This window comes from Herpailurus yagouaroundi, unplaced genomic scaffold, assembly GCF_014898765.1.
Source record: "Herpailurus yagouaroundi ecotype Mexico unplaced genomic scaffold, PumYag 139, whole genome shotgun sequence".
NCBI classification, from domain to species: Eukaryota; Metazoa; Chordata; class Mammalia; order Carnivora; family Felidae; genus Herpailurus; species Herpailurus yagouaroundi.
In genome coordinates, this window is record NW_024412394.1 from 67,057,672 (window position 1) to 67,083,722 (window position 26,051).

Here is a 26,051-nt window from a genome sequence, read left to right on the forward strand (position 1 = left end):
CTCTCTGCCTCCCCACCCCCAAAATAAATAAATAAACTTTCAAAAAAAGATATTTTTTAGTACAAATGTATACACAATGAATGCAGCTATATTCAGGAGAGGGGGGGGGAATCTAGTTCTCTGTACAGGGGGGAGAAACAGAAAAAAAAACAAAAACCAAAAAACACCAATATGTCAACAGTGATTATGCATAGTAAGTAGAATTATAAGTGTTTTTAAACTTCTCTTTAGTTTTCCAAATTTGCTTTATAGAGAAAAGACTGCAGTCTTGAATGTAAGAAATAAACTACCCACTGTAAGAACTTACTTTGTGCCAGGGGCCCTTGACCCTGGGGATACAAGTGAATGAAGTAGCCTCTGCCTTCCTGGCTGGCACTGTGGCAGGAGAGATTCTGCTAAACGCAGAAAATGCCCAACGGGGAGGATGAGTACTGGGGGCCAAGTGCACTGCACAGGAAAGGGGATGGACAGTGTGGGGGAAAGAGCTGTTTCATGTGAGGTTGTCTGCGCTCCTTGCATGCAACTTAAGATTACTTTTTCATGCCCCAGAGTCATAATTTTACAGTGATCAAAAGAGAAGGTATAGGAATGCGCTTTGAAAGTAATTTGACCTTAGAGCAGACTTGGAAATTGTAGACTGACTGATTGATTGATTGATTGATTGATTTTTTTAATGAAAACCCTGACATGAGTTGTTGTAATTTTTCCTCTGTCACTTTTCACTAAAAATGTAAGACTTGGGTGGGGGGCGGGGGGTGAGGTTAGTTGTATTCATTCATTCATTCATTCATTCATCAAGTTTTATGTTATGTTATTTTTAAGATTATTTATTTATTTTGAGAGGTGGGGAGGGGCAGGGAGAGAGAGAATCCCAAGTAGTCTCCGCACTGTTAGTGTGGGGCCCCGCGCAGGGCTCCAACTCACCAACCATGAGATCATGACCTGACCGGAAATCAAGAGTCAGACGTTTAACTAAGCCACCGAGGCGCCCCTGTTCAACAAGTTTTATTAAGTACACAACACGTGCTACATATCACAGTGTCATAGGGGACTATTAACTGATTAAAATATATTCCCCTTATTGTGATGAGCGCTGGGTGCTGTATATAAGTGATGAATTGGTAAATTCTACACCTGAAACCAATTTTATCAAATTTGTTAACTAACTAGAATTTAATTCAAACCTTAAAATATATTCCCAAATATCAAGGACAATATATATTTCCATTGATTTAGAATTTCTTTCTATTTTCTTTAATCAGTTTATTTTCTCAGTTGTTAAATAATTTTTTAAACACCTAAGCATTAAATTTTTTTGTTTAATTTCCATTTCCTTTTTCCTCCTGAGAACAGAAGGAATCCCCATGCTGCCATGTGTTAACAGTTTGTGAGGCTTCCACAAGGGAGCTTCTCAGACTTGCATGTGCACTGGATCCCTGGGCAGCTTGTTAAAATGCAGATTCTGATTCAGCAGCCGCTGGGTGGGGACTATGAGTCTGTTCTTCTAACACTCACCCAGATTCCTCAGGTGCCAGATGGAAATGACAACACCTAAAGTGCAAGGTGGCTCTGAGGTAACGTGTGGAGGGGCCCAGTGCAGGGAGGCGCATGGAGGCCACTCTCTGGATAAATGCTTCCATCCCTCTGCCCCTCCGGCACAGGGCTGGCCATGTTCGTCCTTGTGCTGGCCATGTTCGTCCAGTGAACAGCACTGTGCTTGATACACGGTAGGAGCCCATTAGTATTTGCAGATCAAGCACGGAATGAATCTTTAAAAACATGTCTGACAAATCCCATTATCTTTTTTTTAATGAACTGATGTTGAAGATAATTTTAAGGATACTTTTTAATGATAAAATAATGACCCATATGCCATCCTTTTCACACAGATATTTATTTAGATGACCTCATTCCTACTAACATCTTTTACATTCTTGCAATGAGGGCACATAATATTTCCATTTTGCAGTAGGTTATAAATGTCTTTTTTAAACATTGTGTTCACAGTTACACTTTTTATGACTGCTCAATATGAGTAGTATTGATGTTCCACGGTTTATTAAACTATTTCCTAATATCACTTAGGATGTTTTTTATTTTTAATGTTCACTACTTTAGAGAGACATACAGCTGATTGAGACCATTTGATGTAGTTAGTCCCCCTCTACTGTGCTTATTTGACGTATACTTTATTTCCCCTGTGCTTAATTTACTTGAATATTTTTCTATGATTTAGAAGGTAATTTTAAGCTTTGAACATTGCACGCCATTATCTCAAAGCATTACAGGAATAGCCTTAAAAATGAATATATAGGTATTATCTAATTAAAGAGTATTACTTTTTTGGTTTTCTTTTATTTAAATGATAAGAATTGTACTTTCCCCCGTCTAGGTATTCTTTTCTAAGTTAATTCAATCTGAATTTTGGCATCTGTGTTCCTTTACTCTTGTACGTTAAAGCAATCGCCCCATTTAGTTAAGTTTCTCAACATCCTCCCCGCTTTTATCCTCACATACTCTTTAAAAAGTAACTAATAACCACATGTGTAAGGATGAGACTTTATGAACTGAGAAATAAAGGCTTATCATTAAAGCATGCTTACGCTAAAGATCATTTATATTGTATTTACCATAAATGAGTTAATTAAATACTATAGTTGGCAAGTTTGTAGCCTAAACTTAGAATTCTTCTTTACATTTTAAAAATACTCCTACAGCACTTTTAAAATAGATGTCCGTGTTAAAAAATTACGGCGCGTCTTTATTTCCCTCTGCGATAAAAACATAAATGTTTCCTTTCTCCGCAGCTTAGAGTGAGTAGAAAGAATCTTCTTAATGTCTGCAAACTTATATTCAAAATTAGCAGAAGTGAGAAGAATGACTCTCTGATTGAAAATGACAGCATTCTGGGTGAGTATCACTCAGCACCACCACCGAGTGAATGTCGCACTTGAGTGTGAATGAGAAGTTTGGGGAGCAAAGTTCTCACTAATGGTGGCTAGAATATCTTTATTTTCTACTAATTCCAGAAGTGATGCGATGCCTATTGTTGCTCTGTCTGTCTCTGTGTTTTCCACATTCCTTTGAATGTATCCTCGTTAGCTATTTGTTTTAAATGTCTGTATTAACATCATGTGACTATCAAGTGTTGCCTATTTAAAAATTCATCTCCTGGTCTTGGATTGACTGTCAGACAAAATACACTTAATGGCATTTAACATAATTGGAATTTTTGGTCTTTTGATGTAGTAGAAGTGACAAAAACTTGGAAGACAAACTGGAAGACAGGTGTTGTAGGCATTTGACATGAAAGTGTCTCAAATGTGTTTCAAATATGTAGGTAGAGAAATTTTATTGCCCTGTAGCTAGCTACATAATGTTTAAATAGCTAATAATGTTTAAATCTTAAACATTAAATAATTAAGATGCTTCAATAGTTATCTAAATAGAAATCTTTTATGAATTAGTATTGCTGATCTAAGGGAAGGCAGCGGAGTTCTTTTTTTGCAACATAGGATAAATGACCTCTTTTTTTGACCTCAGCAGACAGTTTTTGAGAGAGACAGAGACGGAATGTGAGTGGGTTAGGGGCAGAGAGAGAGGGGGACACAGAATCCGAAGCAGGTTCCAGGATCCGAGCTGTCAGCACAGAGCCTGATGCGGGGCCCGAACTCATGAGCTGTGAGATCATGACCTGAGCCCAAGTCAGATGCTCAACCGACTGAGCCACCCAGGTGCCCCAAGAACATGTTCTTATTTATATATTAATTATCCTATCCTTTTGCTGTCCCTGTTATTACAGAGATTTGTCTTTGCTACATGTAAGCTTTCCTATTTACACCACATGAGTAACCCTTAACAAGCATCTGTATGTAGGTTCTCACTAACATTTTAGAAATTATATTTGGTGTTCACATGCAAGTGCTTTAAAATGTCTCTCTCCAGCTGTTATACATTTGTCATAATTCATCTTCTTGACAGAATCATTATTGGAGGTCCTGAGAAATGAAGACCTGCACACTAACACTGAAGCTTTTTTATACTGTATGGGGGCTATCAAATTCATTTCTGGAAACCCAGGATTTCTCGATGAAATGATCAGCAAAGGTGCTGTGGAAATATTGGTGAATTTGATAAAGCAAATCAATGAGAACACCAGGAAATGTGGCACATGTCTGCCTAACTCAGGCCACTTGTTAGTCCAAGTGAGTATTTTACTTGAAAAGGTTATATGTGTAAAATTAGTTTTTATGTTACCTAACACTAGTTACCTGCCAGGTGTAACAGGTAACAAGGGGGCTGTTACCTAGTCAGGTGGGGGTGCCTGGCCTTGGGGTTCAAGAACAGCAGCCACTGCTCCACCTCTGCCCCCGTGTGTGCCCATTTTCCCTGGAAAGGCCACTTCATGGCTTTTCACCAAACAGCTCTCTGTATGGCTTTGAAATCCATTTCCGCTACCCTGCAGAGAAAGTAGGCCTGAGACAATAAAAAGTAGCCTCTCTCTGCAAAACAATTGCATGCTATTACCAGAATTTTAACATGCAGAGTTTTAACTTTTAGAGCTTCAAAGACTGAAGATTGTTCATGGTAGCTAAGGTCATGGATCTCGTACCTCCAGTAAAAAGCAGAAGTTAACAATACTGGGGTGTGGAGATGACCCACAGGCCTGAGACTATAAGCATGAAGGTTAGCAAAACTAGATCTGTTTAACATGACCAGGGGCAAGAAAAAAGAGATTTGTTCCGTGTTAGTTTTATTACTTCTTTTGTGGCAGATTAAATTTCATAGTTAAATTATTTTCATTGGAGCTGCTTCAGCTCTCATGTTCATTTTTAGATGAGATTTTACTTTTTAATAGGATTTGTATATCAGATAATAGCATCTTTGATGTAATACTTCATGAGATTTGAAATGTGCCTGCCAATTAATGAGGATTGATTGAGCACTCATGGTGCTGGCAGCTTTGGGGAAAGTGTGTTAAAAATTAGATTTGAGCCCTGCCTTAAAGATGCTTAAAGTGTTTGTGATGATCATTAATTTTGGACTTTGTGGTCTGTCTCCATTTTGAAAAAAGACTATGAAAAGCCCTTTTAGTCGTGAATGATTCAGAATTATATGGGATGAGCCATCTTTTGTCTAGGGAGGCTTAGAAACAATATTTTCTTACTGCCAGTGTTACTGAGTTATTCAAAAGTTTTCCTCAATGAAAATAATTACTTTGGTTATATAATTATTATATTTCCTTATTAAAATGCAAAAAAAGTATAAGGAAGAGTGTAAAATTGCCTGAAATATTTTTACCCTGAGATAATACACCTCCAGCATTTTAGCAAACATTTTCCCATGCATTTTCTGTATATATACTTACATATGCAAAATTTTATATAATTCTTACGTTTTTATCATGAACCATCTTATTTTTAATAGCTATTCTCACTTATTTTCCCTTATTTTCCATTACCCTCTTCCTTCCTCATTTCTCCTGTTTCAACCAGTTATTGTCCACACTGATGTGCTCAGTACCTTTTAATGCAATCATAGGTTTTCAAAAATGGGATATTCTATGCACTTCTCTGTTCTCATTTAACAATACATTGTAAGAACCCCTTGGAGACTTATTTTACTTTTTTTTAATGACTGCACAATATTCTGTGTTAAGGATGTACCTCAGATTCTGAACTGTTCTCCTTTTGGGATATTCACTCTTTTTAATTTTTATGCAATGGCTTTTATTTTTTTTTAACTTTTTTTTCAACGTTTATTTATTTTTGGGACAGAGAGAGACAGAGCATGAACGGGGGAGGGGCAGAGAGAGAGGGAGACACAGAATCAGAAACAGGCTCCAGGCTCTGAGCCATCAGCCCAGAGCCCGACGCGGGGCTCGAACTCCCGGACCAAGAGATCGTGACCTGGCTGAAGTCGGACGCTTAACCGACTGTGCCACCCAGGCGCCCCATGCAATGGCTTTTAGAATTCTTGTCTGATTAAAAAATCTCTTTCCAGCCCATTTATATACACATATATAAATATATATGTAAATATACTATACTATAATATATGTTGTAATATACAACAAAATAAAATATATGCAAATTTATATGTTTATTTATATTTATATTTATTTATATATTTATATGCTTATATATGTTAAAATATATGCTATATAGAAGTAGGATCAGTTGGTATAAAGGAACATTGACCGTTTTTCAAAATATTTATGTATTTATTTTGAGGAGGGGGAGGGGCAGAAAGGAGGGAGAGAGACAATCCCAAGCAGGCTCCAGGCTGTTAGCACAGAGCCTGATGTGGGGCTGGAACTCACAAACTGTGAGATCACGACCTGAGCCAAAATCAGAAGTCGGACACTTAACCAAACACTTAACCTGGGGCTCCCAGGTGCCCCAAGGAGCACTGAGTATTATTGTAACCTGGATCGCTAGTCCAGAACTAGGACCAGTGTATACCAGTAAGTACAGTGTAATCCCCATGTTCCCCTTCTTTCCCTTCCACCTACACTCAGCATCCTTAGGTTCACTAGGTTAGATGTCTTTTTCCTTTCCTGGCATCCATGCACCCCGCTAGGTGGTGTAACAAGGGGCACTCTAGTAACTTCTTCCTCTCTGCCTGCCACTGCTCACCAGGCACTGTCATTGTCCCCAGATCCCTCCTCTGAGCCTTTCTAGGATCTGGCATAGCCAGGGCTTACGTGCCTGAGGTTTCTCCCTGGAGCACAATCCGGCAGGAGAAAGTGCCACCACCTGAGAATGCACTCCTGCGATGGTCACCAGGCCCCATTTGCACCATCTATACAGTGTCACTCGTGTGTGTGTGTGTGTGTGTGTGTGTGTGTGTTTACAGATCTGGGAAGAAGGAGAACTTCTTCTTGAACTAGACATTCCCTCATATTTAATTAAAAGGAAGAAAAGCTGTTGTGTATCATACAGTTGATAAAATGTAAGCAACATGACTTCATTATAGGAGCAGATGAAAATCTCTACTCCTGTGAATGTGTAACACTGACTGGCTGTTCACTAGCCGGCCCATGTGCAAATTCAACCAAACAGATCTGGCCATGCACAGAACTGTTTGTTCATACTAGTTTTCAGAACTTGGTAACTCTAGCTCATGAGACATTTTTAAAAAGCAACTTTGTTCAATAGAAAAAATAAGTTGATTACAGTGGCTGTACCAATAAAATGTCTGTAAGCCAGAGAGAACCTGGCAAGACCAAAACAACAAGGGTAGGTAACTGTGACTATAAGGGTAGTCACAGTTGTGACTTCCTCTCTTCTATGACTTTCAACCCGGAGAACCTCAGTAGCTTCAGCACACTTTCTGGGCACCTCCTGTTATAGAACTATACGTTCTAGCATGTGGCCCAAATGCTGGAGTCATTCTGTTTCCCCAAAGCTGCCCTCTTGGGCACCCAGAAGCTGGAGCCTGAAGCTTGTGTAGGATTTGGGAAACTGGCACGAAGGGAATGGGATAGGGTGTGTTTGGGGAATGCCAAGCAGGTAGGCTTGTCCAGAACCGAGAGGTTCTGTGAGGTTCAGAGGCCACAGCCCTGAGTCTCGAACATCAGGCTATCGAGTGTGGACTTGGAGGAGCCGCTGGAGGTGGGGGGCATGGGGAGGAGGAGGGGAGAGCGGAGTGGCAGAAAGACGAACATGCACGAGACAATAAATTGGAAAAGACCAAGAAGCTGACAAGCGATGGGAGGGGACTGTGTCAGTCGCACAGACTGGTTGGAGGGCAGAGCTCTCACACACAGCAGCCCCAGTTAAGAGGCATTGCTGCAGTTATTAGGGTCGGGGCAGATTATAATAGAGCTAAAGGGAAGAGGTCAAGGAGTGGGTGTGGAAGGAAGACTCCTCCACAGCATCTGGGCTAAAGCTGCTTACAGGAAAACACAAAGTTCTGAGATCTTGAAGGTTTTCTTTATGTTGTTTCTCACTTGTATATATATATGGAGAGGGAGAGAGATATATATATATATATATATATATATATATATATATGTTTATGTTGTTCACTGTGTGGCTGAAATCAAGAGACATTGATTTCACAGGTGTTGCTCTGTGCCAGGAGTGTTCTGGGTGAGGGTGAGGTAAGGAACACAGTTGCCAGTAGGGGCCTACCGTCTGGAGATACCCCGTGTCCAGATAATAGTATCTGATGCCACATTCTTCTACCATGGTAATCATGGTATTTACACACGTTCAATGCTGCATCCAGTTCTTGCCTACCATATACTTAATAGCATTTTGAGAGGGTGACTGTAGCTGCTCAGAGGAACTGAGGCATCGCTGCCTGTGTGCCAAGTACAAGTATTAACACAGAACTGGAGATAAGACTTTGTAAAATGGCAGGACTAAAGAAGTTTAAACTGTGTATGTTTACTGAATTCTAGAATGCTAGGATTTCAGGAGAGCCCCCCAAAAGTTGGAAAAAGACAAATATAGGCCAGACAAAAGGCAAGGCCCCCTAAATGCCAGTAGTAAATTGTATCGCCCAAGGAGGTGACAGACAGAAATAGGGATTTGTCAATGTTGGTCTTGAATGAATTATCAGGAGGTGTTAGGTTCATGTCTGACTTCTAAAGCCTAGCATTTGGGAAGGTATAACATGGGAGTGGAGGTAGACTGCTAGAATCACCTCCATCATAAAGTTTGTTGTGGTCTCCATCATACCCCCTTCCTAGGGAATGGGGAAGAGTCTTCTATATATGTCATAATCACAACCAAGCTCTGATTACCCTGGTGTCTTGTCTGTCCTCTTGCGTTTTGAGAACATCATGTACACAGCTGCTTTACTGTAGTTGAAGGAATCTCAAGGTATCACATTTATAGTTAGGTAATTTATAGGTATATAATGTAACTATTTTTTAACCTTTTTTAAAAAGTTTATTTATTTATTTTGAGAGAGAGAGAACACAATCCAGGGAGGGGCAGAGAGAGAGGGAGAGAGAAAATCCCAAGAAGGCTCCACACTGTCAGTGCAGAGCCCGACCAGGGCTGGATCTCACCAACTGTGAGACCATGACCTGAACCGAAACCAAAGGTCAGTTGCTTAATGGACTGAGCCGCCCAGGAGCCCCTATAATGTAACTGTTAAAACCCAGATTGTCTTGAACTAACATTCCTACTTTTTCTTATTCCTTTGTATTTCCAACCTTTCTGCTTTACAGCTTGACCCATTTGAATTTGAGTTTAATCCATAGAGAAATACATTCTTTCCCTGCTTCAGATACAACATTTTTTACTGTTTTGTGACATCCAGATAACATGGTTCGCTTCCTTCCCCTCTTCTCATGTCCGGCTCACTTCTCTGGCCTCGAAGCCTTCAAGTGTCACCCCAGAGGGTCCTTCACACCCTAGTCGCCTCCCTCCTTTGCCCAGTGCATCTCCTGAGTTATCTTCTTCCTTTTTCTCAGAGAAAATTTCTTAGTAATGTTAGTCCTCATGGCCCTCGTCATTCCCTGCTCCATTCCTTCACTTTGGCTTGCGTTTGGGAGAAGGAAAGTGAATTAAACCAACAGAGATGACTCAGACATTTTGAGCCCAGATGGTTCAGAAAATGATACTATCATCATTAGAAATTAGAGAGTTATACAAGGAACTCATTTGGTGAGAGAAGGAAATTAATTACGTAATTAGTCTTAACTGAAAATTTTAAAGTGCCCGCAGAATAGCCAAGTGGGGCTGTCCAGTAAGCGACTGCAGTTATGAACGGGTGCTTAGCAGAGAAAGTAAAGCTGAGAAAACAGATTTAGGGCCGTCTGCATGGAGGTGATAGTGGAAGTCAAGAAAGACCAAGGGGAGGGGTCACTGGGTGGCTCAGTCGGTTAAGCGGCCGACTTTGGCTCAGGTCATGATCTCACGGTCCGTGAGTTTGAGCCCCACGTCAGGCTCTGTGCTGACAGCTCAGAGCCTGGAGCCTGTTTCAGATTCTGTGTCTCCCTCTCTCTGACCCTCCCCCGTTCATGCTGTCTCTCTCTGTCTCAAAAATAAATAAACGTTAAAAAATAATAATAATAATAAATAAATAAATAAAAAAGAAAGACCAAGGGGAGAGTATAGAAAGTTAGTAGAGGAGGTCAGAGAACAGATTCTATAAAATGGCCACATTTAAGGAATGGGGGAAGAAAAGAGAAAATGCAGAGGCCCGGAAACTAAGAAAGGACTATGTACAGGAGAGTAGAGATCTTAAAAGCACGGACTGGGTTGGTCAGCTCCAGGAAATGCTGTGGAGAGCACCCACGGGAAGAGGGCACGTGTTCTTCGTGTGGAGAAGTTGGAGTAGGTGGGTGCGATGGAGTCATGCTCCAGTGCTCCGTGCTGTCTTGGAAGCTTGTAGGAGTTCTTTATCCCTGTTTTTTTTTGTTTTTGTTTTTGTTTTTTGTTTTTTTTAATGAAAAGGTGTTTTGATGTAATTGATTTTTTAAAAAAATGTCTAAGCCCCAGAGTAGACTCCCTGCTTTGAGTCATTGGAGTTCACTGCTGTATTCTGTGTGTGGCCCTCCTCCACCCCATCTTCAAAAGCCTGAAGGTCCATTTGGCTTTGTACCCAGCGCTGGGACAGGACTGTCTAGTGAAGAGAGCACATGTCTGAGCTGGCCTTTCGTCTCTGACCCTAGCAGCACTTCTCAGCCTCTGAGCCCCGCTTTCCTCGTGTTTAAAGGACCAGCATAACGTGTAGTTGAGAAAATTAATGAGCTAATCAAAGCACTAGAATAGGATATGGCACATAGTTGGTACTCAGCAGAAATTTATTAAATAAAATAAAATAAAATCAGAGTTTCCAAAACCTGAAGTTTTAATTGAATAGCAATTTCTTCTGATGAGAAAAAAAAATTAATCACAAGAAATTAAGATGATAGAAGTAGATTTCAAATCTTGGATCTTTTTATGTTCTTCTGTCTTTGACAAGCTCTGTGGAGAACCGTGCTGGATAGAAACTAAAATCTGGAAAGGGGTGCTATATTGGCAACGTAGGATTCTGGGTACTTCATGGACCCCAAATTCTCAGAGTCAACTATTCTCTGCTTCAAGGATTTAGGGAATTTAAGTGATGCCTTTGACTGAAGGCTGGAGATTCAGTGAAGCGGTGATTTACATTATGTTAGTGATTAACAACTCTACCTGTAAATCTTGCTTGGGGTCCTTTAAATCTCGTGTTAGTTATATTTAGTCATTTTAAGATGTATTTAGGTAGTTAATTATTATGAGTATGCACACTTAACTAGGAAAGTATGTTAACTCCCTTTCTGTGGCTTACCCTGCCTATGGGAAATCTACCTCTCAGACCATAAAATCAGAACCAAGGCAATAACTTCCACCTGATGGAACCTTGTTCTGGTTATTGGAGGAAATAAACTGCATACCTATAAAATGAGAGCAAATATTCCCATGATTATATTTCTTAAATTCTTATAATTTTCTTGGAGATTTGATGATTAAGCAGAAATATTTTTAAAGCATCTTTTTTAAAGGTTTTGTTTGAGTAGGAAGAGGCAAATGAGGTCATTTATTTTCTTATTGTTTTAATTGAGGCATATAATTTATGATCCAATGAAATGCTCAGATCTTATATGTTTGATGAGTTTTTTTAATATATGATTTCTTGTCAAATTGGCTTCCATACAACACCCAGTGCTCATCCCAACAAGTGCCCTCCTTAGTGCCCATCACCCACTTTCCCCTCTACCCCACCCCCCATCAACCCTTAATTTATTCTCTGTTTTTAAGAGTCTCTTATGGTTTGCCTCCTTCCCTCTCTGTTTATAACTTTTTCCCCTTCCCCTCCCCCAATGTTTGATGAGTCAAAAGCATACAGGGGGGTGGGAGGGAGGGGAGGGTGGGTGATGGGTATCGAGGAGGGCACCTTTTGGGATGAGGACTGGGTGTTGTATGGGAACCAATTTGACAATAAACTTCATATATTGAAAAAAAAAAAAAGCATACAGCCATGTAATCCACACCCCTGTCAAAATTCAGAAGATTTCTATCACCTCAGAAATTTCCTCCCACCGCTTCCCAGTTAATTCCCATTCTCCTACCCACAAAGGGGACCATTTTTCTGATGTCTTTCACCATAGATGAGCTCTGCCTATTCTAGAATTTAACAACAATGGAATATATGGTGTGTGCTTTTTTTGTGTCTGGCTTGTTTTCTTTAACTTTTATTTCGAACCAAATATAGGTTCACAAGATGTTGCAAAAATAGTACAGAGGAGTCCTGTGTACCCCTCACCCAGCTTCTCCCAGTGGTGACATTTTACATAACTATCATACATTATGAAAACCAGGAAATTGAATTGTATAGTACAGTTAACTAGAGTACTATTTCTGGCTCAATTTGCTTATCAGTATATTGTTTTTGAGATGAAATGAAACTTTTTTTGTCACAATCTTTGGTATTGGCCACTAGGCTTGCTAATTTTGTAATGATGTATTTGTTAGTGGAGAGGGGACCAGCATTTGCTACTTAGGAGGCTTCTTTCCTATAAGGAATACCCAGTATAACTAAAAAAAACCTAATCAGCCAACTGGCATGGGGGGGTGGCAGTCATAGCCCTGGCCCTTCCTCTTCACTTCTCCTCCCTTTCTTGGGAAAGACCTATGAATAGGTAACTCTTGCTCACCTCAGATTCTCCAGGGATAGCATATCTAAAGATTTGGGAAGGGGTGCCTGGGTGGCTCAGTCGGTTAAGCATCTGACTTCGGCTCAGGTCATGATCTCATGGCTTGTGAGTTTGAGCCCCGCATCGGGCTCTGCACTGACAACTCAGAGCCTGGAGCCTGCTTCAGATTCTGTGTCTCCCTCTCTCTGCCCCTCCCTGACTCATATTCTGTCTCTCTGTCTCTCAAAAATAAATAAACATTAAAAAAATAAATAAAACAAGTAAAAAGATTTGAGGAGACTCAGAGACTCCAGACATGTAATGTAGTGTCTTGGGTTTGAACCTAGAAATAAGAGAAAAACTAAGGCAGATGGGGATGGGGAGAAAGTTATCATCATGGTTGGAACTTATAATTTATAGGTGAGGCAGACATACATTCTCAACCTGAATCCCTGAATTAGACCATCACAAGCTGTATCTGCCTCAGAAGGAGCAGAGGAGAGCATCCTGTGCTCCCTAGTCAGGAAGTAAGGGATGGAGATGGGTTGGGAGTATTATGCTAGAGAGTATCTCTTCACAAGGAAGGAACATCAAGAGTGGGAAGTAAATATTCCTATGCCTACTGTTTCTGGGAAGAAACATTTACTTCTTTAAAAAAAATTTTTTTTAATGTTTACTTATTTTTGAGAGAAAGACAGAGAAAGAGCTTCAGTGAGGAAGGCGCAGAGAGAGAGGGAGACACAGAATCCAAAGCAGGCTTCAGGCTGTAAGCTGTCAGCACAGAGTCCGACCTGGGGCTCTAACCCACGGGCTATGAGATCATGACCTGAGCCTAAGTCTGTCACTTAATCAACTGAGCTACCCAGGCACCCCTAAAAAAAAATTTTTTTTTTTAATGATGATTTACTTTTGAGACAGAAAGACAGAGTGGGAGTGAGTGAGGGGCAGAGAGAGGGAGACACAGAATCCGAAGCAGGCTCCAGGCACTGAGCTGTCAGCACAGAGCCTGACGAGGGGCTCAAACCCACAAACCGTGAGATCATAACCTGAACCGAAGTCCAGTACTTAACCAACTGAGCCACCCAGGCATCTGACATTTGCTTCTAAATTACTGTCATATCTGCTCAGCCTCATCTCTTCATTGTAGACATATTAGTTCTGGCAATAAAGAAATGTCACTAACTTCAACATGTAATTAGGAAAATTGGTGTTATTACTTGGTAGTTCTTGGTATTACATTATCTTTTTCCGATTCATTTTCCTCATTTTACCATATTGACATACTACATAGTTTATACAACATTCAAAACTTCAAGTATGCTGATACATGTAATAGCTGCAACTAGCAGAATCAGCTACCTCCTCATTTTACCAAAGTAACTGACATAGAGACAGTAAATGGAGAAACAATCACGAACACAGGCGAGTGTTAGTCTCTGAGCAAGGCATTGGGTGTTTGAGGAGGACAGAACCACTTCCTGCTGAAGTAGGACACCCATGATAGGAATGTGCCAAGTGGGCTCCATAGCCAGGCACCAAGCATTATCAAGGATTTTGAATTATTATCACTTTCATGTGCATATATCTTAACTCCAATAAAACGCTTAGGAATTTGGGTGCTGGTGGTTTCATGTGTAGGTGGCATCATTGATTTCTCTCATCTCAGCCAGAACTGTATTAATCATATATGAGACAATATGAAACTTCTTGGGTTACCACAGAGGCTCTGGGTTAGGCATATATTGTGGTCGCAATTGGGCACAAATCCAAAAAATGAGTGTGCTTTTATTAATAGAGGGAGATGGTTTTGCTGAGGTTGGAAAATGGTGTGGCTTTGGCTCTTAAATCATTTTACACTGTCTGTGGTCTCTGGCGGCTGTGTTTATTCTTTCACATCATCAGCGGGAAGTGAACCATTTTGCAGTTGGCAGTTAAGTCGAGATAAAGCTCGAGGGATTTTGGTTATGGATATTCCAGGTGATTGAGGAATAAAATGAATGCTTTTAGAGATAGCCAAAAGGAGAGGGGGAGACAACAAACAAGGAGTCAGAGCTTAGGATGTTCACCTACCTGGTAGCCGGTGGACTTTCTGAGCCTCAGTTTTCTCATCTGAAAAGTGGGGCTCATAATACCTTTCCTGTCTGCCTTAGGGGGCTGGTGTAGGGAGCAAATGAGATCACGTTCACAGGATAGATTTAAAAACCATAAAGTAAGCTGCTCAAATTCTTTCCATGATAGCATTCAATATAGAAAAATAACTAAAACTGAATCTTGATGCCGATTTTGGTAGAGGAAACATAATAATTTTCAAATTAATGGTGCAGTCTTCAGTTGTGTTGTGTTCAAACGGTTTCTTTGAAACCTGGTTTTTTTGAAATAGGGGAAAGTGTTTCTCCAAGGAACAATACCATGATTGATGGTGAAGTTCCAGGGCCAGCCAAAAAGCCTGTTGAACTTCTGCTGCACCGTAATGGGAGTTCTGTGGTGGACTGTGATCTGCAAGCCCTTCTGCTCTGGAGCAGTCCTCAGGGTGGAATGCCTTCTAGGGCAGAGGCTGATTAGTCCCCTGGGGGCTGAGGATTCTGATGGATGAAGGTCCAAAGGGAAGAGAGAAGGCTGTCCTCTCTGGAAATGCACAGTATGTGGAGGCTCAAGTCAACCAAACAGCCCACCCTGCCATGTGCCCCCCTGCCCCTTGCCCCTGCAGGAGAGGCTGCAGGAATGAGGCCCCAGCTGCTGGGCCTATGCTGTCATTCTTTTAATTATTTTTTTTTAATGTTTATTCATTTTTGAGAGAGAGAGACAGGGCGTAAGTAGGAGAGGGGCAGAGAGAGAGGGAGACACAGAATCCAAAGCAGGCTCCAGGCTCTGAGCTGTCAGCACAGAGCCTGATGTGGGGCTCGAACCCATGAACCATGAGATCATGACCTGAGCTGAAGTTGGACGCTGAACCGACTGAGCCACCCAGGTGCCCTGTGCTGTCATTCTTAAATCCTGTGATGTAAATCAGGAAGGCCTCATATTTTAAGACAATGATTTCTTGTGTTTGCTGAAGTATTTCAATTAATAGTTAAGAACATAATTTGAAATTGATAATTAAGTGCCTACAATGAAAAAGTGCCTATTTGAAAAAAATAGGTGCTTTTGAATTCTAATTTTACTGGGCACCTGGGTGGCTCAGTCGGTTGAATTCCAATTTTACTGTACTAAAATGCTGTTTATAAATTATAAAAGCTTCATGAATCATCTCATCACTTCTCCATGTAATCTTTCCCTTTAAAATGCGTCTCCCATGGGGCACCTGGGTGGCTCAGTTGGTTAGGCGTCCAGCTTCGGCTCAGGTCATGATCTCACAGTCTGTGAGTTCGAGCCCCATGTTGGGCTCTGTGCTGACAGCTGAAAGCTTGGAGCCTGCTTCGGATTCTGTGTCTCCCCCTCTCTCTGCCCCTCCCCCACTCATGCTCTGTCTCTCTCTGTCTCAAAAATAAATAAACATTTTTAAAAAATTAAAAAAATAAAATGCATCTCCCAGTGTTGACTACACAGTGAGAACGTTCAGTGCTAGATAGGACAGCTTTGCCAAAGCCATCAGGCGTTTTCTTGGAGATTCTGATGGAGGGTGAGGCCCAGTACCTCTTATGAACAAGAAATTTGGGGAAACTGGAGAGAAGAGGCTGCCTCAGAAAAAATGAGCACCATAAAGTTGTAGAGTGTAGCTCTGTCATTTTTCAGGAGTAAATTAGTAACGGGAATCACACCAGAATGTTTCTTTCTTGATATATACCAAAAATGTGGGCGATGCCTCAGACATCATCTAACCACTACTAATAAGCAAGGACGACTAAATTCTTATTAATCATCTTGGGAGATGATCAGTTCTATATTCTTCTCCTTTTTCTTCTTCCCACTGCTTGCCTCGCTGCTCCCATGCAGTTGCACTGTTAGGAGACAGGAAAAAAAGAATCGAAACTCATGTTCTTTGGTTTGCTATTTCTTTGTGAGATGACACCTGGGAACTGCTCCTTTAGAAGCTCAACAGGCATCTATGTAACCATGTCACTTGCGCTTCTTTTTTGTGTCCCAAAATAAAACAGAAAAGTACATAACTAGGGTTAGGAACAATATAAATTACAATGGAAAGTTAAGAGATGGATATACTTCCACGAGCATAAAGCTTGGATTTTGGTGAACTCCTGTTTTAGGGACAGGCCCATTGGGTGGGCTTTCCAGGGGGGGATGGAAAACTCATTAGTGATTTCTGCAAATATATCTCTGTTAAAAGTTGGAGCAAGGCTGAGAGTTAAGTGGGTTGACTAGAAATTTGCCTTCACTGTCACGGCAGTATTTAACTAGACTCTCCTCCCACTGATCTTTTACATTTTTCCCAGAAACAGCCCCTTGTCTGTGCTCGGTGGTCAGCCCCACCCCCACCCAGCAGTGAGATTGGTGGCTCCCTGCCAGCCTCTCAAAATGGGGGGCCTGCATTGCTTCCTCCCCCTGCTGACCTCCTCCTGATCTGCAGCCCTCAAGGCTTTGAGCTCTGGTTTACCACCAGGCCTCTGTTAATCCCCTGCACTTTTTTGCCAGAGTCTTCTTAAAGGGGAAGGTCCTCCTTTTCTGCTCCCTTGTCCCTTCAGCTCCTTGTCCTCCTTTTCTTCTTTCTCCTCCTCATCTCCTTTTTATCCCCTTCTTCTGTGCTTCATCCTGCCAGCTTTTTGTGGGCTTTTTATTTACTATCTTCATAGTAGAAAGAAGAATAAGAAACCATTTGTATACAAAGGAGGTCACAGTGGGAGAGAGGGTGCATGAAACCGTGGCTTTGCTTCTGTGCTGGGCATGGTACAGGCATGAACAGGATGGTCTGTTAGCTTAGAGGAGATCGTGACCAGGTGCCGAAAAGTCTGCACAGAAAAGTTTGCCACAGCAAAGTAACCCTGAGCTGGTCCAGGGGATGGGCAGGCTGGAGAAGAAGTGGGAAAGGGATTGAAGAGGCCATTCTGGACTTGTCAAAGGATGTGAGTGTGGTGCAGCATTTGAAAAGAGGAAGGGGGACAAGAGGTGAGCTTGGAGGCGTGAACTACACTGTGAAGAGTGAGCACCCTTAAGATATGCATTGTGCCTGATAGGCCAGCAGAAGTCAGAGGAGGCCTTTGAACAGGGAAGGTTAGAGTTTGAGATGCTTCCTGTGGCCACAGGGAGTCATGTGGAGAGATGAACAAGGCAGGGGAGAGGCTGGAAAGAGCCTGTTGAGAGGTCTGTAGAGTTTGGGAAGGAGGTGACACAGGCTTAAATGGAACCAGCAATCCCGGTATTGGAAAGAAGAGGAAGAACAGGTGATCCTTAGGTGTGAAGGGGGAAGAGTTTAGCGCCTAGAAAGGAGCTGCTATAATCAATAAGATGGAATAGAGAATGCACAGAGAACTGGGCCCCCTCCAGGAAGTCCATTTTTCTTTCATCCGTTACTTTTTATTCCTCTGCTCCTTTAACATCACCTTAAAATCTACTTCAGAGATATTGTCTGATTAATTCATGACTTTCTGATATCCTAACCTTTCTATTTATCCCAGTCTTTCCTTTATAGGTATTCACCCATTCAGTCATTCCATTCACAAATGTTTATTGAGGACCCACTGTGTGCCAGGCACTGGCTTTGGGCATAGGGACACAATGATGAAAAGACCGTGCATAGGCCCTCACTAAAGCTTCGAGTATAGAGAAGTGGACAGACAATAAAACATAATACTAAATAACCTAACATTAAACAGCTTGTGGGGGGGTGTAAGGTAGGAGATGAAGTTTGAGGGGTTGGTGAGAGTCAGATCATACAGGGCCTTGTAGACCATGGTCTGAAGATGGAATCTTATCCCAGGAGAAGTGGACAAAAAGCTAGTAGGGCTTGTGGTGACAGCAGAAAGACATGGTTCTGGGATGTCACTGAGGTTGGGGCTTGAACAACCAGGTTGACGGTAGTGGCATAGATTGAGGTGCTACTGTGTATTTTTCAAGTATGTGGCTCATGTTGCACTTAAGTTATTCTACCAGCATCACAGCTGACACACCTGGCAATACTTGGTGTCACATCTCACTCAGCTCTGCACACTCCCCACAATGTGACACGTGCAGTACATGGAGAGGCCATGTCACATGTAAACGTGTGCCTCCACTCTTGACTCGGGCCATTGAATCAAAGCTGCGTTTGGGAGTAGAAGAACCTTGAGCTGTTTTAACTTTTGCTCATGAGGTAAGAAAAATGGTCGAGAGAGGGAAAAACTGAGGCCAAAACAAGAAAATAAAAGCTCCTAAGAAAACTGTTCCTTTTGCTGACAGCAGAGGCTGGATGTGGGGAACAAGAGGATGGCAGTAGATCGAGGTGCCCAATCCGTGAAGCCTTAGGGACCAGGGAAGAGGACATGTTTCTGTGCATGATGATTAGAATGCGTGTTCCCTGGCGTCTGATGGCCTGGCTCCAGGTCAGGATTCACATGGGCATCTGAGCTCTTTGGACTCTGAGTTGGGAAAGCTTGTGAGTCATTCCTCGGGTTGATGTAAACAGCGGTGCTTGAGTGAGTGCCTGGGCTGTCTCTGGAGAAGGAGAACAGATAGAGCCAGGGTCTGATGATGAGAATTTTCCATTTTATGGTGGTGATGGCCTGGAAAGCCTAGAATGATTTATTAGCCTTCACACAAGACCATTCCTTAGCTTAGGAGACCATATTGTATAGATCCACGGTGACGTGGAATGCTCAAGTGGTTTGTTTTCCCCTCCAATGTTTTGGACGCTGAAGCTTTCAGGGAATACTTTACTGAATTGCTGTGTAATTGAAGTGACTTCAAAAGGCTTGAACACATTTACTTGAAGCATTATTTTTATTTTCTCTGATTTCAAGGTAGTTATGTTTTAACAAAATCTTTTTGTTGCTGTTGTTACAAAGGAAAACTAATCAAAGATATGTACCTTAATAATTGTTTTTAAAGTTTATTTATGACTATAATGAAGCCTTATATTTACATAATGCTTTACAATGCACAAAAACATTGTCCCATGTTTCCATTTTATACACACAACCACCCCAAGAGGTGAGCAGGGATTGGAACCCCTTTTCACAGATGAAAGGTTGGGGAAGTTGTGCAATGAGTGGGTGCCTCAGTCACATAACTAGAAAGAGATTTGGGACTTGAGTCTCTACCATTTGACTCTAAGGACAGGTATCTCTCTTCTGTATTTTGGGTGTGAAGTCCCACAAAAAATGTGGGAATGGGACACACGATATTTGAACTCCTGTTTGGTGATGGGCATTGGTAATGCCCTTCACACATCTTGTCTCATTGAATCCTCACAACTCTAGGGCAATTATCACCATCCCCACTTTATTGATGAGAAAAATGTTCCCCAGAAGGTTCACAAACTAACCAAAGCTAGTGAGTGGTGGGGCTGGGATTTGACCATGAATTCAAATCCTGAGCTGACTCTTCTTAACCAAGAGCCTGTCTGTACTGTTCCATGAGGAAAGATCACACTGCATCAAAATCCTAGAGGAGAACATAGGCAGCAACTTCTTTGATCTTGGTCACAGCATCTTCTTACTAGACACATCACCAAAATCAAGGGAAAATGAAAGCAAACATTATTGGGACCTCGTTAAGATACAAAGCTTCTGCACAGTGAAAGAAACAATCAACAAAACTAAAAGGCAGCCTAAGGAATAGGAGGAGATGTTTGCAAACAACATATCTGGTAATGGGTTCATATCCACAGTCTATAAAAAAGTATCAAAGTCAACACCCAAAAGACAAACAACCCAGTTAAGAAATGAGCAGAAGCCCTGAATAGACACTTTTCAAAGAAGACATCCAGATGGCTAACAGACACATAAAAAGATGCTCAAGATCACTCATAATCAGGCAAATACAAATCAAAACCTTGATGAGATACCACCTCACACCTGTCAGAATGGCTAAAATTAACACAAGAAATAATAGGTATTGGCGAGGATGTGGAGAACGGGGAACCCTCTTGCACTATTGGTGGGAATGCAAACTGGAGCAGCCACTCTGGAAAACATTATGGAACTTCCTCAAAAAACTAAAAATAGAACTACTCTATGACCCAGCATTTGTACTATTAGGTATTTACCTAAAGAATACAAAAATACAGACTTGAAGGGGTACATGCACCCCAGTGTTTACAGCAGCATTTTCAACCGTAGCCAAACTGTGGAGAGCGCCCAAATGTTCATTGACTGATGAACGGATAAAGAAGATGTGGCATATATATACAATGGAATATTAGCCATAAAAAAGAATGAAATCTTGCCATTTGCAATGACGTGGATGGAGCTAGAATGTATTATGCTAAGCAAAATAAGTTAATGAGAGAAAGACAAATGCCACATGATTTTACTCATGTGTGAAATTTAAGAAACAAAACAGGTAAACATATGGGAAGGGGGGGAGAGAAGAAGGGGAAACCACAAGAGACTCTTAATGATAGAGAACAAACTGAGGGTTGATGGAGGATTGTGGGAGATGGGCTAGATGGGTGATGGGTATTAAGGAGGGCACTTGTTATGATGAGCACTGGGTGTTGTATGTAAGTGAAAAAGCACTGAATTCTACTTCTGAAACCAATATTGCACTGTATATTAACTAACTAAAATTTAAATTGAAAAGGAGAGACTTAAAAAAAACGTATTAGGTAACAGCAGCATTAATTTTACTAAACTTTACTAAATTGGATTTACTAAATTATTCTCTTCTTCACTTTTATTTTTTTTTTATTTTTTTTTTTATTTTTTTTTCAACGTTTATTTATTTTGGGGACAGAGAGAGACAGAGCATGAACGGGGGAGGGGCAGAGAGAGAGGGAGACACAGAATCGGAAACAGGCTCCAGGCTCCGAGCCATCAGCCCAGAGCCCGACGCGGGGCTCGAACTCACGGACCGCGAGATCGTGCGGTCCGTGAGTTCGAGCCCCGGCTGAAGTCGGACGCTCAACCGACTGCGCCACCCAGGCGCCCCTCTCTTCTTCACTTTTAGACAAAGATAGCTCTCCTAAACATTTTTTATAAAATAAGACGAATATGCAAGAAATAAATACTTGTCTCTTGGAAGAGAATGAAACTAACAGTCTTAAATATCCTTTGGTCACAGCAATATTTGATGCTACTCTTAAGACTATGGACCGAGGGGCACCTGGGTGGTTCAGTCAGTTGAGAGTCTGACTTTGCCTCAGGTCATGATCTCGCAGTCTGTGAGTTCAAGCCCCGCGTCGGGCTCTGTGCTGACAGCTCAGAGCCTGGAGTCTGATTTGGATTCTGTGTCTCCCTCTTTCTCTGCCCCTTCCCCATTCATGCTCTGTCTCTGTCTCAGAAATAAATAAACATTAAAAAAAAAAAAAAAGACTATGGACTGAGAGGTTTCTTTTTTTAATATTTTTCAAAAAGTTTATTTGTTTTGAGAGAGAGTGTGCATGCACGTGTGTGCATGTGAGTGAGGGAGGGGCAGAGAGAGAGAGACAAAGAATCCCAAGCAGGCTCCCCACTGCTAGTGGGGTCCGATACAGGACTCAAAATCACACCGTGGGATCATGACCTGAGTGGGAATCAGACGTTTAACCAACTGAACCACCCAGATGCCCCTGGAAATGAGATTTCTAATCTGTGGAACTGATGTCGCATGTCTCAGTGTGAAGTGAAAGTCTTATTATGGACAGCTAACAAACCCGGATGATGATCTATTTAACCCTAGGGTTTTGGTATAATAATTGCTTATTAACATGAATTTCTCATTCTTCACCTTTGAACCAAAGTAGGCTCTCTTTGTATCCATTTTTTTTTTTTTTTTTTATTTCATGCTACTTGTCCTTAGGCCCATGTTCTCTAGTAGGAGATGCTTAAAAGGGGCTTGGTTTTGCTACTGATTTAATGAAGCTTATAGGATGAATCGTGTTGTACTGATTAGTATTGCTGTATTTTCCAATTAAAAACAAAATGGCGCAAATGTGCTTTTATCCCAGATGACTGCTACACTGAGAAACTTGGTTGATTCACCACCAGCAAGAAGTAAGTTGCTAAGCATCAGTGCCCTCCCCCAGCTCTGCACGGTGATGGGACAGTACATGGCTGACAAGGATGTCTGCACCAATATTGCCAGAATATTCAGGTAGGTGGACTAGGAAAACAAAGTAGCCCTACCCACCCCCCCCCCCCAAACCCGGGGGGGGGGGGTATCTTTAATATTCGCGTGTGTGTGGCTGGCAAGGAATCCTATTTTGCTTCTGCACCTAAAAAAAAAAAAAAGTAAATCTAATGGCCTAAGTTCAAAAAAAATGATTTAAACTGATGACTCCATTTCATATGGTTTTCTAATGCGATTCTAAATTCATCCATTGTAAGTCACCTTAGTTCTTTGGTGAGTCAGGAGTTATCCTAGGGTTTTTACACAAACAAAAATTCCTCTTAGCTTATTGGAGATAAATAGCTATATCACAAAACATGGTAAACTTTCTAGCACACTTGGAAACGGTACTTAAGGGTTTTAACTCAAAAAGGGGAACGTTGCTTACAAAGTCTCATCTGACCTGATTTGTAAGAGAAGGTTATTTTATTTCAGTTGTTTGACTGAACTTTGGCTCACACATTCACTAATCATGTTCACACTTCACTCCAGGAGTGATGACCATCTGAATCCAGGTTGCTTTAAAGCAAGATGTTTAATTTCAGAACAGTCTTTAAATTATTGTATTTCCTCCCTCACTGCTCCTTGAGCCAATGTTTTAACATAATTATCCTTCTCAAGAGACCTGGGCATTTCTTGAACTTCACTGTAATTGTTTAGCAAAATAGAAAATTTCCCGAACACTGAATTGGTAATTGACCACAGTATGAGGATGAGTCCAGATTTGATTTTCAGCACTGTGCTTTCCTGCCTGGATACTTAATTTGGGGTACTTATCACTCTCATTTTGAAGCACTGTAAAATCATAAGTTTTGTGTTTATACATGGTGGCATGTAGGGATCCAATTTTCATTTTTTTTCCACGTGGATAGTCGGTTGTCCCAGCACTTTTTATTGAACATGGCATTTTGTTTTTGCACTGATTCTAAATGCCTAGTTAGTTAAACACAAGCAAGCTTCCTTATACTTGTAGGTCTGTTTCTAGGCACTTTGGTCCGTCCTCAGACCAGTACCACACAGTTTCCAGTGTTAATAGATTTAAGTCTTGCTATAAGGTAAGATGAGTCCTTTGCCTCTTTTCTCCTTTAACGTCCAAATTCTTCCCTCTTTCTCATGAATTGGAGAATCAGCTAAGGTCTGGGATAGGAACTTTAGCATTTTTCATAGAACAGCACTGAGTATGTAGAGCAATTGGGATGCAAGAGTGGAGAATTGACACCTTTATGCTACTGAGTCTTCCACCAATAAACATTTATGATGTCTTCTTTTATATTTTTCCATAAAATTTTATTTTTTTCTCCAAAAAGATTTTGCACATGTTTTGTCAGATTTATTTCTTCATGGCTTTTGCTGCAATTATGAATGCAATCTCTAAACATATTTTTGAGGAGACTAAGAGGTACAAACTTCTACTTATAAAATAAGTCATGGGGAAGAAAATACAGCATAGGGAATACAGTCAGTAATATTGTAATAACTTTGTATGGTGACAGATGGTGACTACACTTATGGTGAATATGTTATAATGTATGGAATTGTCAAATCACTGTGTTGGAGACCCAAAACTAATGTAATAGCACATGCTGACTATAAAATATGTATATAAAATATTTCCTAATAGGCTGTTGCTGGTGTACATAAATAGTATTTAATATTTGCTTATTAACTTTAATCCAGGAATCTTAATGAAATTTACATCTAAGCATTAGTCTATAGATTGTCTTGGATTTTGTATGCAATTTGTCTGCAAATAAGAATAGTTTCGGGTTTTTTTCCCCATCATTACAACTCTTCCCTGCTGTCCCCACCTCTTTCTAATTGTATCACTCAGGATGTCCCATACAAAGTTGTAAGAGTGTTGGACCTGCTGCCTTTCTCCTGCAGAGAAATATTTGAAAGAAAATATTTGAAAGAAATACTTTTGTGGTTTTACCAGTTAAAAATAATATTTACTGCAGGTTTTTGTAGATACCCTTCAGAAGGTTAAGGAAGAATTTTCTTGCACTAATAGATGTTAGATTTTCTTGAATGCTTACCTAGTATCTATTTTGATTATGTAGATTTTCTTTTCTAAATTCATTAATATAGTAGATTACAGATTAATAGGTTGTCTGATGTTAAGCTGCTATACATTGCTAGGTTGAATCGACTAATATCTTGTTTAGGATTTTTCATCTATGCGTTAGATGAAACTTGTACTTTTCCTTTTGTATTGTCCTTGTTTGGTTTTAGTGGCAAGTTTATACCAGCCTCATAAAATGAGTTGGGAAGTGTTCCCACTTTTTCTCTATTATCGAAGAATTCCTGAAAATTGAACTTATCTGTTTCTTGAAAAGTTTGTAGGACTTGCTTGGAAAGTTATTTTATCCTGGTGTGTGTGTAAGATTTGTGTCTATCATTGACCACAGATTCACTTTCTTCAGTGGCTATATATCCAGCCATATTTCCTCTTGGGTTAGTTTCAAAAAGTTATATTTTTATAGGAATCTATAAAAATCTATAGCACTACTAGGAATTTACCCAAGGGATACTGGAGTGCTGATGCATCGGGCACATGTACCCCAATGTTTATAGCAGCACTTTGAACAATAGCCAAATTATGGAAAGAGCCTAAATATTCACCAACTGATGAATGGATAAAGAAGATGTGGTTTATATATACAGTGGAATATTGGCAGTGAGAAAGAATGAAATCCTGCCATTTTGCAGCAACATGGTTGGAACTGGAGGGTATTATGCTAAGTGAAATAAGTTAGGCAGAGAAAGATAGATATCATATGTTTTCACTCATGTGTGGGTCTTGAGAAACTTAACAGAAGACCATGGGGGAAGGGAAGGGGAAAAAAATAGTTACAAACAGAGAGAGAGGGAGGCAAACCACTAGAGACTCTTAAATACAGAGAACAAATTGAAGGTTGATGGGGATGGGGGAGAGGGGAAAGTGGGTGATGGGCTTTGAGGAGGGCATTTGTTGGCATGAGCACTGGGTGTTGTATGAAAGCCAATTTCACAATAAACTATATTTAAAAAAAAGTAAAGTAACCCTATGTGTATTTGAGCTTTCTGGAAACCAAACCAAAACAAAACAAAACAAAAAAACCAAAGTTTATTTTTATTTTCCCATTTGGCATTTCTGCAGCAAACTTACTTCTTACCATGACTGCTGTGCAGCCTTGGCCAACTGTTCCAGATGTTATGCCTTGTTTTTGAAAGTGATAAACAAATACCAGAAGAAACAGGTCAGTTCTTCATG

General features: G+C 40.7%; 1 protein-coding gene across 3 annotated transcripts in view; it reads left to right on the forward strand.

Moving 5' to 3' along the window:
- Positions 1–26,051, forward strand: part of ARMC2 (armadillo repeat containing 2) — a 107,878-nt gene that overhangs the window by 51,969 nt on the left and 29,858 nt on the right. For all 3 annotated transcript variants that reach the window (XM_040474326.1, XM_040474327.1, XM_040474328.1), the window contains 4 exons: positions 2,808–2,910; positions 3,982–4,205; positions 22,638–22,783; positions 25,938–26,037. In XM_040474326.1, the coding sequence (XP_040330260.1) occupies positions 2,808–2,910; positions 3,982–4,205; positions 22,638–22,783; positions 25,938–26,037 (573 nt within the window). The remainder of the gene's footprint in view (positions 1–2,807; positions 2,911–3,981; positions 4,206–22,637; positions 22,784–25,937; positions 26,038–26,051) is intronic.